This window comes from Clinocottus analis, unplaced genomic scaffold (assembly GCF_023055335.1).
Source record: "Clinocottus analis isolate CAN_PGR_092001 unplaced genomic scaffold, fCliAna1.0.p SCAF_18, whole genome shotgun sequence".
Taxonomy (NCBI): domain Eukaryota; kingdom Metazoa; phylum Chordata; class Actinopteri; order Perciformes; family Cottidae; genus Clinocottus; species Clinocottus analis.
The window spans coordinates 699,593-715,082 of NW_027175909.1; the positions used below are offsets into that span (position 1 = coordinate 699,593).

At 44.0% G+C, this 15,490-nt stretch overlaps 1 protein-coding gene across 1 annotated transcript in view; it reads right to left on the reverse strand.

The window, feature by feature from the left end:
• vstm2a (V-set and transmembrane domain containing 2A) overlaps positions 1 to 15,490 on the reverse strand; it is a 69,398-nt gene that overhangs the window by 15,920 nt on the left and 37,988 nt on the right. Inside the window, exons 3-4 of the mRNA XM_068582234.1 lie at positions 2,589 to 2,639; positions 1,223 to 1,559 (exon numbers count right to left, since the gene is read on the reverse strand). Coding sequence (XP_068438335.1) covers positions 1,223 to 1,559; positions 2,589 to 2,639 — 388 coding nt within the window. The remainder of the gene's footprint in view (positions 1 to 1,222; positions 1,560 to 2,588; positions 2,640 to 15,490) is intronic.

Consider the following 15,490-nt stretch of genomic DNA (forward strand, 5'->3'; position numbering starts at 1 on the left):
TGATGCTATGCGCTGCTAACTACATGAACGTGACCGGGCCATTTTAGGTTAGCTAGTGATGCTATGCGCTGGTAACTTGGAGTAACGTAGCCATGAGAGGAACATGCACCGCTTCAGAGAGGGTCTTGGGTCTTTGGCATCGTCTCAAACTGAGCTCCACAAACACAAATGCTCATAATAACCTCTGCAATGACGCGGTCGTGGAGACGAAACAGGACTTGACACCTTTGGTGGTTTCCATGGCAATAAATTAAAACTTCCAATTAAAAATCTGTGTGCCACTTCAGCCCCACGGACAGAGCCGTGGATGTATCTCTACACACAAGAGTCGCTCTGCAACCAGCTTGTCTGCTGGAATCACTCACAATGTTTGGAGTGGAGAGGAGATGAAGGAGAACGGCTCTGCACTCGAGTGGCACTTCTCAGATGCTGCAGATGTGTCAACATGTGTCCCGCTAACTTCAGATGCTGCAGGGATTATACCTCACAACCCAGTACATGAGGATTCGTTGAACATATGCAACCACACAACCCCTCTCCTGCTTTTAGAGGATGGCGAGGACATAAGGGTTAACGTCAACCTCATCCATTATTATATTATTATACTCACATTAAACCTACGGATCCTCCCACCATAGATCAACAAAAGTCAACTGTTGCCTGTTTCTCTTTAATCTAGACTTCTAAATCAATGTTTATTCTATATGAGTGAAAAGTATGGGAACATAAATATATATTTTGATTATTATTTTACAAAATAATGTAAAAGAGTAGCACAGTCTTGGCAAAAAGTCTTAGGATGGCAAAATGTCAACAGTCAAAAGGGACTGCCATCATTATGAATAAAAAACAGGGGATTCCAGGAAACCGCTTAGTCAGGGTTAATCTCCCTCAAGTCTGGTTATCTCTTCAGAGCTCTCAGATACTGACGAGTCGGCTCATTGGATCGACCATGAGGGTGAGTCACACATGCGTCGGCCTTTATCAGTCTGCCTTGAAATATGGTTCCCTTTCATGGAGGCAGGTCTGCTTTCCCATTCTGCAGCTGCCCACTGTACAAAAAGCATGAAGTATGTAAAAGGTTGCAAGTCAACAATTTTGTTTTAGTCCGGTGACTCAGAAGCAGGAATGTTGCCGACCAGACGACATGCCGCTGTTCAAACACTCTGACTCCACGAGGTCCACCGCGCCCTCGTCACATAACCCTCCTGCAGGACCTTACCTGAGCCGGGGTTTTGTTTGGCTGTGTTGGAGGATGTGTGAGAGGTGGAGGTGGAGGCCACCCTCTGGTCTGAGCTCATGCTGTCCTGGCCCAGGGGTGAGCTGGACTTTCTGGGCTTCTTGTCCGTCAGGTGCAGCGGGGAGCTTTTCTTGGGGGGCACCAGTGGCCGCCGTGGTCTGGCCGTGGCGTTGACCCTCAGCCAGGCTTGAGCTTTGTACTCCACAATCTCGCCGTAGTTAGCCCGTGTCACCCGGCACTCGTACAGTCCTTCGTCGCCCTTGCCCACTCTGGACATCTGCAGCTTGTGTGAGATGTCGTTGCCCTGGACCTTCACTGTCTGTTAGCGGGAGGAGAAGAGACCACCGAGTCACAAGGTGAAGCTTCCATGACACAGACATTATTCTAGAACATGCCACATGATGGTTACACTGGGACATAAGGAGGTGAACACATTCATAAAACGTTTTTCTTGTGCATACAAACATTTACAAAATCTGCAATTATAATTGCAGGTTAAAACATATTGACATGCGCACAAGTCAGGGTTTAAATTGTGTTTTTGGTCTATGTCGCATTAGCAAATACAGATTGTCCTTCCATCTTGTTGTGGGCTCTAAACCTTTGTATAGCCAGTGGGACTGGAGCTAACCTCTATTGCTTCTGGCTTGATCTCACAATGTAGCGTTGAGATGTACAATCCAAAATAAACCTGAGACTACAGTACATGTCCGCATTTGGATCTCGACTATTTTCCAGTTGTAAACGTAAGCATTCCAAATGTTTGAAGCAGTCCTGCTCATGGATGTTCAATGCTGCATAAAAGTACGGTTGGTTTGAATACATTTTGTGTAAACCTTTTATTTAAATGATTTCAGTACTGCTCCCTTTCATTAAATATGTATCAAAGCTCAATTTCATAATATAACTTATTCAGGTGTTGTATTAAATGTTGAACAGTCAAAAACTCACAAGCATTTAACCCTTAAATGCTGAATTCTGACCGGTGATCCACATCTCTGAATGTGTGTACCTATTAACCTTTACACCCTTTACGTGGCACACAGCTCTCTGACTTGGTGAGGACTGCAGTGAGGTCAGTGGCAGGAAGTGTGAGCTGCTGGGCACAGAATGCGCATACAGAGTGACAGGAAACAGGGCAGCGTGGCTGGTGGCGCATGAGCGCAGGAAGGGAACAACTCTGACAGTAATAATACACTGCCGTTGATTTCACTGATTAGCTCCTTTCTCTGGTTGAAGGTGTATTATTCAGGGGAAATCAGCTGCTGTTGTGTTTGCTGGGAATGAAATGCCATCAAGACTTCCCACAACGAGAAGCAACGGGTTGCAACCGTGAAGCTGAACTTACACTTATTTTTGTGCCCTCGTCATCGGGATCCGGCTCTGGTATCATCTCCATCTGGAAACACAGAAAGCACAAGAAGAAAAAGAGAGCGCATTAGCCGGGTGTCTGCTACGCTGAGGACAATTTCTAGTATGTATCGTAAGTCTCTCTTGTCAGACTCCTTAAAACCAGCTACAAGATTACGACTACAACTTCAAGAAAAGAGACATCATCTATCCGCTGACGGTTATAAATCTTTCATTCCTACATCAACATGCAGTTTACAGGCTGAGGGGTTGCATTGCTACTGTTCTGCCTTTAAAAATAAATGCATGAAGATGTTGCTCCAGCCACTGTTTTTGATTTATTTTTAGATTCTTTGAGTGGCTCTGTGGAGAAATCAGCTTCCAGCTTCTGCAGTAAATCACAGGGAGAAAGCCGTCCGGACCAGGATGCTGTGTGACACACTAACAGCTTCCTGAGACACGATGCATCCAAAACACCAGTAGTAAAAGATATTTTATCCATGAAAACTTATGACAAATAAAACAATGTCGGAATGACTGGAATAGCATTTAGAATAAATAAATAAAATACTGCGAAGCTCTGGGCTGAAGAACTGCCATGCATGAGCCCTGGTGGCATCCTTCTAGCATGGTGGCATCCTTCCAGCCATGGTGGCATCCTTAGAGCCATGGTGGCATCCTTCTAGCATGGTGGCATCCTTCTAGCCATGGTGGCATCCTTAGAGCCATGGTGGCATCCTTCTAGCCCTCGTGGCATCCTTCTAGCCCTGGTAGCATCCTTCTAGCCATGGTGGCATCCTTCTAGCCATGGTGGCATCCTTCTAGCCCTGGTAGCATCCTTCGAGCCATGGTGGCATCCTTCTAGCCCGGTGGCGTCCTTCAAGTCCTTGTAGCATCCTTCTTGCCCGGTGGCATCCTTCTAGCCATGGTGGCATCCTTCTAGCCCTGGTAGCATCCTTCGAGCCATGGTGGCATCCTTCTAGCTCGGTGGCATCCTTCTAGCCCTGGTAGCATCCTTCTTGCCCGGAAGCATCCTTCTAGCCTGGTGGCATCCTACTAGCCCTGGTAGCATCCTTCTCGCCCGGTGGCGTCCTTCAAGTCCTTGTAGCATCCTTCTTGCCCGGTGGCATCCTTCTAGCCATGGTGGCATCCTTCTAGCCCTGGTAGCATCCTTCGAGCCATGGTGGCATCCTTCTAGCCTGGTGGCATCCTTCTAGCCCTGGTAGCATCCTTCTTGTCCGGTAGCATCCTTCTAGCCCGGTGGCATCCTTCTAGTCAGGTGGCATCCTTCTAGCCCAGTGGCATCCTTCTAGCCATGGTGGCATCCTTCAAGACCGGTGGCATCCTTCAAGACCGGTGGCATCCTTCTAGCCCTGGTAGCATCCTTCTAGCCCGGGGGCATCCTTCTAGCCCTGGTAGCATCCTTCTAGCCCTGTGGCATCCTTCTAGCCCAGTGGCATCCTTCTAGCCCGGGGGCATCCTTCTAGCCCTGGTAGCATCCTTCTAGCCCGGTGGCATCCTTCTAGCCCGGTGGCATCCTTCTAGCCCAGTGGCATCCTTCTAGCCCAGTGGCATCCTTCTAGTCCTAAGCCTACAGCCATGGACTGGGCATTGATTTTAGAGGCTATAATTTATTTATCTTACATTTGATGCCAAATGGATGTTTGCCCAGAAAAAAGAGCTGAAGAGGAGGAAGAGCAGTGCAGCAGAAAAGATTTGAGAAGAAGAGGAGGAGGAAGGTCCTCCAGAGGATACAGGAAGCTCCGTGGTCGAGACAAAAAAGCAGACAGAGTAAGAGAGATACGATGGCTACTTATGAGCGTTTGCAGCGGAGAACGTTCCTTCAAGTGCTGTAATTACCTCGGAGGAACAAGGCTCTTTTCTCTGGAGGATGTTTGGCAGACAGGTGATTAATGAGCAGAATTAGGAGGCATGGCGTTCTCTGTCTGCATGTATGCATGACTCTTATGTCTTGACTTTGCAGATGGACCCGGCCCCCTCCATTGTATCGAGGAGACATCTTTAACGTCGAGGCAGGATTAATTGTACTGGAGTCTTGGCGCTGAACTGTTTCAAGTCATCAATTTCAGCCTCCTCTTTTACAAACTTCACAGCGGTTATATGGGCTGGCTGTGCAGTCTATATATGTCACCTGAGGAGGATTAAGTTTGAGCTCCACTCGAGGACAGATGCTCTGCTCTGGTCCGCACACAGGGGCTGCTGCGTTCAGGAGAACGCGTCACAAGGACAAAGGGGGAGGTGCTACACACGGCTTGTTGTTTTCTTGTAAAGTCCTGTGGGGCTGTCGAGATGCTCTTCATCACAACACAAATGAACTCTATTATTTCCCAGCGTCCAGTGTTTAATCAACGTGATGTATAATTAAAATCCTTTCCTAACTTCTGTAGCAGCAGTAACACAAGCAACACAATGTTGTCATTGCTTCAGTGATTGTTGCATTATTCTGCTCTGATCAAAGCCTACAGTGATACATTTTTTACCTCCTGACTTAACTAATGAATTAGTGTCTGGGAACGTCCTCCTACTTCACAGTGTTCTTGTCACTTGTGTTTCCTCATTCTCTTTATCACTGCAAACCTGTTTTAATGCTAACTAAGGAAGAGCGGCAAGCTTGAAACGTCATAATCCAAAGCAGCTAGATCCTTTTTTATGTTTCAGTTGTGCACCTATTGCAATATTCTGCTCTCATCCCCTTAGTGTCAGAGTAAAGCATGTACATGCAGGTCTTATTCTTGACTGCAATTTAATGCTTAATAATTAGCATGGCCCACGGTCAATTAGCCGCCCTGTCATTGTGCTTTGGGTGTCACGTAGCGGCTCTCCGGGCTCTTTCTGTGTCGCTGCACAGAGCAGTGCTCCACCGGGCTCTTCCTGCGCCGTCTTCAGGTCTAGTTTCTCAGTCTATGCCGGTTTGGTGACGCGCCGTGCTCCCCGGTAGAATGAGAGGTGCAGTCGATGATGTAGATGAACATCAAGTAATCCTGTAATCCTGGGATGCATGTGTATCCTGATCAGAGCAGAGCGACAACTCATTTTAGTTTGGTCCCTTTTGTTTGGTTCATAAGGTACATACTGTGTCCATGTTCCTCCCTAAAAGCATCCTAAAAGTCCTTTACTTGTCTTTCCTTTACTCTGGTGGTCCTGCACAGCCCTCTGAAGGCACAAGGTGTCTGTTCCATCTGCAGTCTCTAACTGGGGTGATAATGATGTCATGGTCCCATCATGCACTGCAGCTCCACTGGTTTCATTGTGTGCAACCAGCACCAAAATTTTGCAAAATACCAAACTCCTCATTTTATTTGTCTTGAGGCTCTACTGCATATACAGCCGTGTTGTAGACGGATGCATTCAAAGTTTCATAGATCAATTATACCTTTTTTTCTGCAGTAATAACTACTGATTGTGTCTGCATCCATATGGTGGTGCTACAGAATAAAAGGCTACATGATGGATGGGTTGACACAAAACATATCTTTAATACGAGTGGCTTACAAGTTGACCTTTTTAATATAATGATGAAATATTGATCTCTGAGTGATAATATTGACTACAAGTTGTCCGTCATAGAAAAGGTTAAACATGAGCTGAAGAGTTGAAACATACATAAACTGGACAAGTTGGACTTGTCTTTGCCAGTGAGGACGCAGCGTACACCTTTACGTCCAAACACACGACGAGGCCACGCTCTGAACGATGGTCAGCGACTACTGGAGGTCTGGAGGGAGACGCAGTGTGACAGTAGCACCGGACAGGCGACACAACATGGCTGCAGAGGCTGATAGTGAACACGGACCGTACAGCCGAGAGAGAGAGTCCAACTCGGCCGCGTGGTCAGTGCGGCTCTGCGTCTTTTGCTGGTCAAAAGAACTGCACATTGCCGTCACACACACACTGCACACACCCAGCTGCAGACTCACCCGACAGCCGGCAGCAGTGAAGGAAGGACAATATCACTCATGTTGGGTTTGTCTGGTTTGGTCTGCGGGTCAGCTGACTGCTCGACTATCTAGAATAAATCCACATCTGTGTTTATTTGAATGTTTTTTTTTCCAAATGGATTTGCAGGCACTGAAACCAAAAACATTAAGCAGTACTTTACGAGTGTGAACCCATTAGTCACCCGGCGCTGTGCAAATGCTATTAAGGTAATTGTGACTTAATGAATGTCCAATATCAATTCAGAATCGGGGCATTTATCATCCGCTGTAAAAGGCATTTATTTGCCTCTGAGATGTTGCTGCTCGGCGTCGTTAAAGAACAGATGGACACTTGTTAGACCTTAAAAGAGAACATCACTCTGTTGCATTTACTGTTTTAACTCGTGCGGACGACTTTTTCTTTTTCTGATTATGGACTTGACAAATGTTTCCATGTGTAAGTTTTAGGGCTGCGACAGCAAAGCAAAAGTTTTCAATGACACTGTGGGAATAAACCTCCATTATTTTCCCATTTATATTTTATTCCTATCGCATAAGTGCCTTCTGAGCCAAAGCCGCGACCGCTCGCAAGTATCTCAATTTCAATCGCTTGTCTCTTTATTGCAAAACCCTTCCACCATGACATGCTGCCATTCTTCATGCAAATCTCAAATTGACTCCTTGTAAAATGTGCTCCGCAATTATTGTGCATCAAAAAAAGCTCCATTGAGTTAAATTAACGTCACATGAAGAGAAACTGCATTTAAACTGAAATATAGACTGGACCACCCTGCGCTGCTGTGATTGTATTACAGCTCTTACTGTGACAGAAATGGCCCTGACCCGGATGATAGACATGCATGACCAATGGAAACACATTAGAAGGGCCAAGATATTGAAATGATTTTATCCAGCAATCATTTGGTGTGAAAACACAAACAGTGAGAGGAGGTCAAACTCAGGTCGTGGACTTCATATGACACGTTAAACCCAGTGATCTTAAGCTATGGTGGCAGAGGAAATGTGTCATTAAATACTGCAGTGAATGGATTATCACCCCCACTTTGCATAATGTGGTGCCAGCTTAGTATGGTGTTGAAATACACATAAAAAAAGACCTCTAAAGTGTCCTTTAAATATGATAAGAGGCCATAATATATCACTTTAATGCTTGTGTGACGTGATACATAACAAAGGATTAAGGGTTCTTTTCCAGCTGTAGTTTATTTGATTTTGACCAACAGGAAAAATGATAAAAACTTAAATTTTAGTTCCTCAAGTCAATGAAGTCATACAGACTGACAGGTAACAATTAGCATCCAGCCTCATCAGGACCCACGCGGGAAAATCTGACGTTTATGCAGCACTTTCATGCTAATAATTTGTATAATAATGTTCTTTAATTAACATTATGTGTATTACTCGCAATTACTGTACAATTTGCAAGCAAATCTATAGACGGACATCAAATTCAGCTGATTTTTACCAGCGGAAATACACCTTTGGTGATGGAAATCCTTTGTTCCAATTGATTTCATTAAAATTCTGCTTTTATTCAGCAAACTAATTTGCTTCTGTTTGTTGGAGAGTTTTTTTTTTGTTTTTTTTTAATTTTCCAGAGCGGTGGGCCTTCAGAACAATACTGGTATTTTTTAATCTCAGTCATATTTACATTTGAGTAAATTGCAGTTCCATCATTTAACAACATGTTGAGATAAAGAGCGTTCAGCTTCAGACAGAAGAACGGACTGTTACAGGGTGACACGCCCACATGGCAGATGACTCACCTTCAAATGTCAAGCTGAATTCAAGTGACAAAGGAAACTGGGCTGAACTGGACTGGGCAGCAGTTTCGTTGGCGTGGTGCCGATGTTGTGAGAATGTTGTGACGCTCAGCAGGTAATAATCTGACATGATCTACTCTTTCATCTGGTTTCCTTTAGTGCGTCAAATGCAGAAATAGTTTTGGCATGCATGGGGTTGTTGGAGTTGTTGGTGTGCAGGACATTGACCTGGCCTCAGCCCTCAGATGTAGCATGTTGGTTTCCTGTCAGCCAAAAACCAGCCGTTAGGTCGAAGGTGGTCAATCTGAAACTTTGATGTCAGAATGTTTAAGGCCCATCTGGCTCAAACATTTAGTTTATGGCAAGAGGGATTCCTTTGTATCCTTTACTGTACGCTGGGTACTATGATTGAAGAGCTGGAGGAAGTCCTTGTTTGTTCTTCAAGGATGCCCAATGTGATCGGCTGCTGTCAAACCAAACACTGAGCTAATAAGCTAATAATTAAATATGTTCAAAGCTTCAATTTTTTTTAATTTTCCTTCATGTATTGAGTCTAAGTTAAGATGTTATTAGCTTATTCAATGGGAGTTGTGAGTGTCAGTGGTTTTTACTACAATTCAAATATTTCAGCCAAACAGCAACTAGCTCATTGTGAAAGTGTGAGAGAAACGTTCAAACTAATGTCACATAAGCAAGTTACGTAACCTAAACCATGATCTTATTGGTACGGGACGAAAAGTCCTCTTCTCTGTATATTATGTCACGTATTTTATATTTAAAAGGACAATAAAACCCTGTGCCTGGATTACCAAACAGCTCTCCACTGTGTTCTCTGCACATAAGTATTTATCATCAGCTGTTGTCTCTCTTGTCCTGTAAGTGTCCGTGCAGTCTGTGTCATTATATATTTCCAGTGCAGCATCAACGGGGGTTTAATACAAAATATCTCAAAGATCTGAAACCCCAAGCCTCTCAGAATCACGGGGGGCGTCTTTGTCGAGCGGCCATTTGCTCTGATGCTCAGTAATGATAAAAGGAGGAATCCATCATCTAGGAAGAGGTTGAGATAACATTGTCTCCACCCACAGCAGCAGAAAATAGACCAGCATCCGATGGAGCAATATGATGGTACATTTTGCGTAAGACAGATGTACCCCGTGACTAAATATTCTCACTCATGAGCTAATCACATGCGGCACACCCACTTTGTTTGAAAGCAATGAGGTCACGGCCTGTTGAGGAGCGCAGGACATCAGGAGCTGAAGTCGAGGTAGATGAGGCAACCTCCGACACATCAACCATCATGAATTGATGATGTTCTGAGAGTATCTGTGGGGATTATTTTAAGATCTTTCTTCCAGTATGATGGTGTGAAAGAGTACATCTGCAAAAGGCAGATGCAGGCTAGATGATGAATATCAGAAAAAGACAGCTGCCATCATGAAATCATCCGATTGTTGAAGAGACATTGTGACTATAAATAAAACAAACAGTTGGACCTCCGTCTGACTCGCTAAACCAACCAGACAATATAGAGAAACATGTATTGACATGGATACTTGCATTATATTTCATAACATCTCCAGCTTTGTCTGCCCATTGCTCTGAGGAGAAGTGTGTGAGGAGAAACATTCAGACTAAACACAAAACACCGCTGCCGGGCGGAAACATCGTGTCGCCATATTTTGTCTTTTTTTCCTCATAAATCATGAATAAATCATGAATCATACATTTTTCATCGTCACTCTCTTGGTGATTCTACAAATATTTCTCTGATGAAAAGTACTAAAAAGTCTTTATAACTAAATGTCATAACAACATGATGAACAGAAAACAAGTCCACATCTCTCAGAAGCACAACACATTGTCAGCGTTGTGGTTCGGTCTGGGCGAGTAGCCTTCTGAGCTAAGGTTAGAAAACACATCATGTTTGTGTTAAAATAATAAGTGCACAGCGTAACTAATGGAATAAAGTGTTAAACACCCAGAGCAGACTGTCTTACATCTCGTAACGATAGGTTTGTTTTCTCAGGGACATGAACAGACGTCTCGTGGGGGAGAGTTAGAGTAACAATGCAACACAATGACACATGTATCTGACCTTTAGTACAGACACACTACTCATATTGACAATGTTCATTTCAATCATATAAATTATGTCGTTTCCGAATAAAACAACAGTTTTTGAAATACAAAGTTCCCGACTGACAGCGATCACATGTAATGTCAGGCCGTATCGCTAGTACACACTCATCTTCATGGTAATTGAAGCCTTCGGCAAGAACGTCCAGATCAGACAATAATGTAAAAAGATATTCACGTTGGTTTGGACTGATTGATAAAGCTTCATAGAGGATTATGCTTAGTTGCCACCAATAATTAAGACAATTAAGTCAACTTTGAAACCCCAAACTGTCCATGCATACCAAAGACGTCTGTTAAAGTTTCGGTTACCTCACTAGTTCTGCCGTTGTGAGTCTGATCTCATCTGAAATGATGCAAAGTGTAACGTTGGACTCGGCGTGCTTTTTCCTCCGTTCCAAACCAGCGTAGCTCTTTTCAAGCTCATGGTTCTCCTGCGCTCCGGCGTGAGCACAACTCACCAGTTTGTTTACTTGTTTCAATGCGAGATCAATCATTCGATGAATATACATCAGCAAGGCTCCGGGGCAATGCGATGGAGGAGTAAACGCTGCGTGTGGAAGGCACCTACAACTTGACAGCGTATTGATACTCTGTGACACATCTCCAATTATGACGGAGTGTTTGGCTCCATCGAGATCCATTACAGCCAGGACAACTTAATCATCTCGGATAATGAGCTATGAATGCTGCGTGCATATCAAACCCCATCCCTCCTCCAGCTGAGGCTGTCAGTGTGCCCCCATCTTTAAGAACAAAGTGAGGCCATAGTGGGTGGAAAGTTAGAGTACATAAAGCACAGTGGTCTACGCTGTAAAGTGCTTCTTAATTACAATGCTCACTGCCTCCCGCTTGAAGATGTTTTGGGTCTAAGCTCAGTTGTTAACCCTAATTACATCCCACAGCTGACAGGAGTCCCATTCACATGCAAACACTAATCCCTTTCACAGCCCATTGCCTTATGACAAGAGCAATGTTAATTACATGTAAAGCCTGCACTTGTGCGTGTAGAAAACATGAAAGTGCTCAAATTGTGTACAATTACTCCATTACTTTATCTAGTGAAGGGGAAATGATCTTTTGACAAGTCAATGTGGCGGGAACTATAGAGACCACCAGACGTTCTGGTTGAACTGTGAGATGGTCTCAAAGCTCACGGAGCAGCTCCTGGACCACGACAACGCTCTCTCTGCTACGTGGAGAGGGAAAGCTACTGCAGCTCACTGCTTAAAATACATCTTAACATTGTAAATTGAAACAAAACAAAAACACTCCAGTACTTGGTTAGGTTTAATACAAACATTTAAGGTATGACAAAACTGAAACTAAACAACAAGCTACAAAAACCAGGTGATTATGTGTAAGCGACACCAGTACTCGTTCAGGATACTTCTCCTGGGGAAAGCGTTGGGTCTTTTTTACCCATCACTACCTCGGCATCCTCCCTTCACTGACACCCAGGGATTTATTTAAACATGGTTGTGTTACGTTAAAAGCGTAATCCTTTACGAAATGTGTTTTCCTCAAAATGTTCAGAATGATAGTTTCATTGTATGGACTCCAACTGAAGCAGCTACGTGATTGGTCTTCGGACCGTGATTAAAAAAATGCCCTAACGTCACATGCAGTGCATCACAGTGATCATGTCGGCTCTCTTCAGGACCCTGGCAGCCACATCAGCGTCGGAAAGAGACGGCATCAGTCAGCGTGCAGCGCAGAGGTCAAAATCAGAGGTTTGCCCTCTCTTCAGTTACCGCGCTCGCAAAGAGCCGAGCAGACATCTTCGCCCATGCACTTGACTCTCTTTGTGTCGCAGCATCAGCATCCCAGGGCGGCAGCTTCCACAAATTACAATTATTCTCCCCGAGCCCAGAGGGCTGCTGGAGTGCTTTCTGCTCCTCTATCATCTTCGAGTTTCATCAAAATTGCTGCAGTTATACAAATAAATATTCTGTCTCATATATGTATTACAATTCCAGCTCATACCATGCAAACACATTTCTGTAAATGCTTTTCAGATGCAATTTTGTTCAAATATATTTCCCTTCATTTCAACCATTGGGGACATAAAACGTTCAGTGTCAAAGTGCCACGCTGTGCTATAAAATGCACAGTATAGTTACGCTTTATCAGCCATTTTATTTTGAAACTCAGACACAACATGATGATGACATTGAACCAATAATGATCCACAGAAAGATTTGTAAGAATCGGACTCAGCGTTTAGGAGAAATTGGGAAAAAATAAATAAAATAAAGTGTTTTTTACAAAACTCAAAATGGCGGACAATCTAAGCAGGCGGAGCTTAAGGTTGACAATCTGTTTATTTTTTTAGAGCAGTCTCACCCAGACATGTGTGCCAAATTACAATTAGTCATAGAGGTGTAGACATTTTGGATAAATCATGTTGTTTACGAGAAAGCCTAAAAAAATGCACCGTGTCACGTTTATATGCACAAACTAAATACGATAGCGGTTAGCTGGCGCTAGCTAACGCGCGGCGGCCGCTCAGCTGCTGATCGGCTTGGACAGGAGACAAGTTGTACATTTAGTCTGTGATGCGAATGGGGACTGTTGTTATCATCCACCTCTGATTCACTGTCAAAAATATATCAATTATGCAGTGATACAGTGGAGCAAAACAGGTTTGGATCCACAGAAGTTGACAGCCCATATTTGTGTGTCATGATTGGAAATATAATAAATCCGACAGGAACAGAGTGCAATGACAAACTAAATGATAGACAAAAAGGAGACCCTATCACCCACCATGTTCTGGTCAGATCCCTTGAGGGTCTTGATCACTTGTAGTAACAGTAAGTGTGTTTTTTATCAGTGATGTCGCTCGCATAGTTCAATGTGAAAGAGTCCACAGACACAAATGAAAACAAGGAGCAGCCAGCTATAAGCGCGCTGTTATATTGGGTCTTATATTTTGTACATCGTAACATTACATAAGTGTCTTTGGCTGGTTTTAAATGCTGCATTACAGTAAACTGATTTCATGCCCTGAACCAACCACAAGGCTTTAGCTGTTATGTTATTTCCCTCTCCCCCGTTATTCATTATATCCTCATTACATCACAGCAGTCATATCATTAAGTTTGCAGCTTAAACTTAAAGGACTTCAGGTGAGCGGCGTCTTCCAGGTTGTTCTTATCAACCCGCTGCCGGCGCTGGACATGTCAGTATTTGTTGGGATATTTCTGGATCAAAGTCGAGGACGGATATCGATCAGTCTGTCGGTCCGTCCCTCACCTCCAGAAGGGCAGCCAGCTGGCTGGAGTGACATGTTGATGACTCGGCTGAATGGCCGGGGCCGCACAACATAACACATCATGACAATCACACTGTGTTTTAGTCGTTTTGTAACTTACCCCTGTGTGGGGCGGGTTGTTGCAATGGAGCTCCTTGTATTTACCATCAATTCATTAATTATGTGAATCAGAGATGTTGCAAACATTGCTATGTGTATTAGATACATATTGTAATCATTTGACAAACACTGAATTGATTTTTTTGGTTTCAATAGAGGCATTACAAATGGATGACCTTCAAATATCCCGTTGTTTTTATTGTGAGAGGATCGTAAACTCGCTATGTTTCCTAAACCAAACTCTTCTGTTCCTGGACCTGAATAGTCTTTCCGAACCCTGCACAAAGACCGGCGTCCTCATATTCATGAGGACATCATCGCTATGCGTCTCTGCTTTCAAATGTCTTCCTTTGGAGGTTGGCAGAGAGCAAAAGTGCAACCAATAGTCTGAGGCTGCTACCGGACAGGCGTAGAAAGGGGCGTGATGAACAAGCGTGAAAATGAAGCTGCACCTTTTGAGAAACCCTAATTGATTTGGCAGTTTAATTTCCGTCCTGGCTGGCTAATCCATTTCCAGGGAGACAAAAAGGTGAAATGGTCTGGCTGGAAATGAGGGGACGGAGGCACAGGCAGTCTCCAAAGAATACTGAATGAAATGAGAGACACTGAGTGAAATGTCAATTCGAGTCGACGGCGGCTAGCAGAATGACAAAGTGCTTACTACTCGCAACAGGAATGCCTAATGAGAGCCGAGAGGTGACATTTGAGGAGAACGTTGATTGTGACAGCTTTAGTCCAGTTTTTAAAGCTCAACTAGGCTATTTGGTACATTGACGGCGCCGACTGACAACTTGCTTGGAAAAAAAAGCGAAACTGAAATGCCCAGAAATCCCCAGAGGTGTCATCAGCTAGAGGTCTGTCCAGTTTTATCTGCCGTGCATTGCTCACTGCCAAGCAGGAGAAACCTCTCACAAGCAGAGGGAACAGCATTTCATTTGAGCGAAAAGGTTGAAACTACCACCGTTCAATTACAGCTTTAAGTCCAAATGAGTTATCAGCTCTTCATGTGAGGAATCCCATCAGGTACTCTCTTCTCAATACACACATTCAAATAACCAGATATCTCCATTTGGACAAAGAACCGATGAGATCACTTGAATGTCAGAGCCACGTTTCGATGATCTTAGTGCCGTAAGGTTTGAACATATTGAGGGGTACAGGATAGATTCCTAATGAGTTCACCAAAACTTGAAAAGATGTGATGCGTAACCCACAGGACTCTGGGAGAGAGAGTCTGTTCAAAGCTCTGCAGATGGCTGTGGTCTGCTTACAGTAATGGCGTGAGACTGTCAGAAAAGAGCCACAGGGGTGGTACCATAATAGAAGCAGCACATGAAAAAGGTCTTTGAATTAACTCCATCACAATTACAAATGCAGCCGCGCAGGCGACTCCTATCAAGTTGAATGACAATTAGCAGTATATGTGTCAGCAGGGAAGAAGTGGAGAGGAAATTTGGCAGTCGCAACAGAATGTCTCTTTACAGCCGCCAGAAGGATAGTTGCATAGACTGCACATTGTACGGACTAGCAAGAGGACTGGTCACAAACATACAAATAGATGTTCTTAACCCTTTGGCTGACATTTGTGTGGATAAATGAACGTTTTGAATTCAGAGAAATGACTCACTGGAAAAAAGCAAGTGTAAATAATATGTGTAGT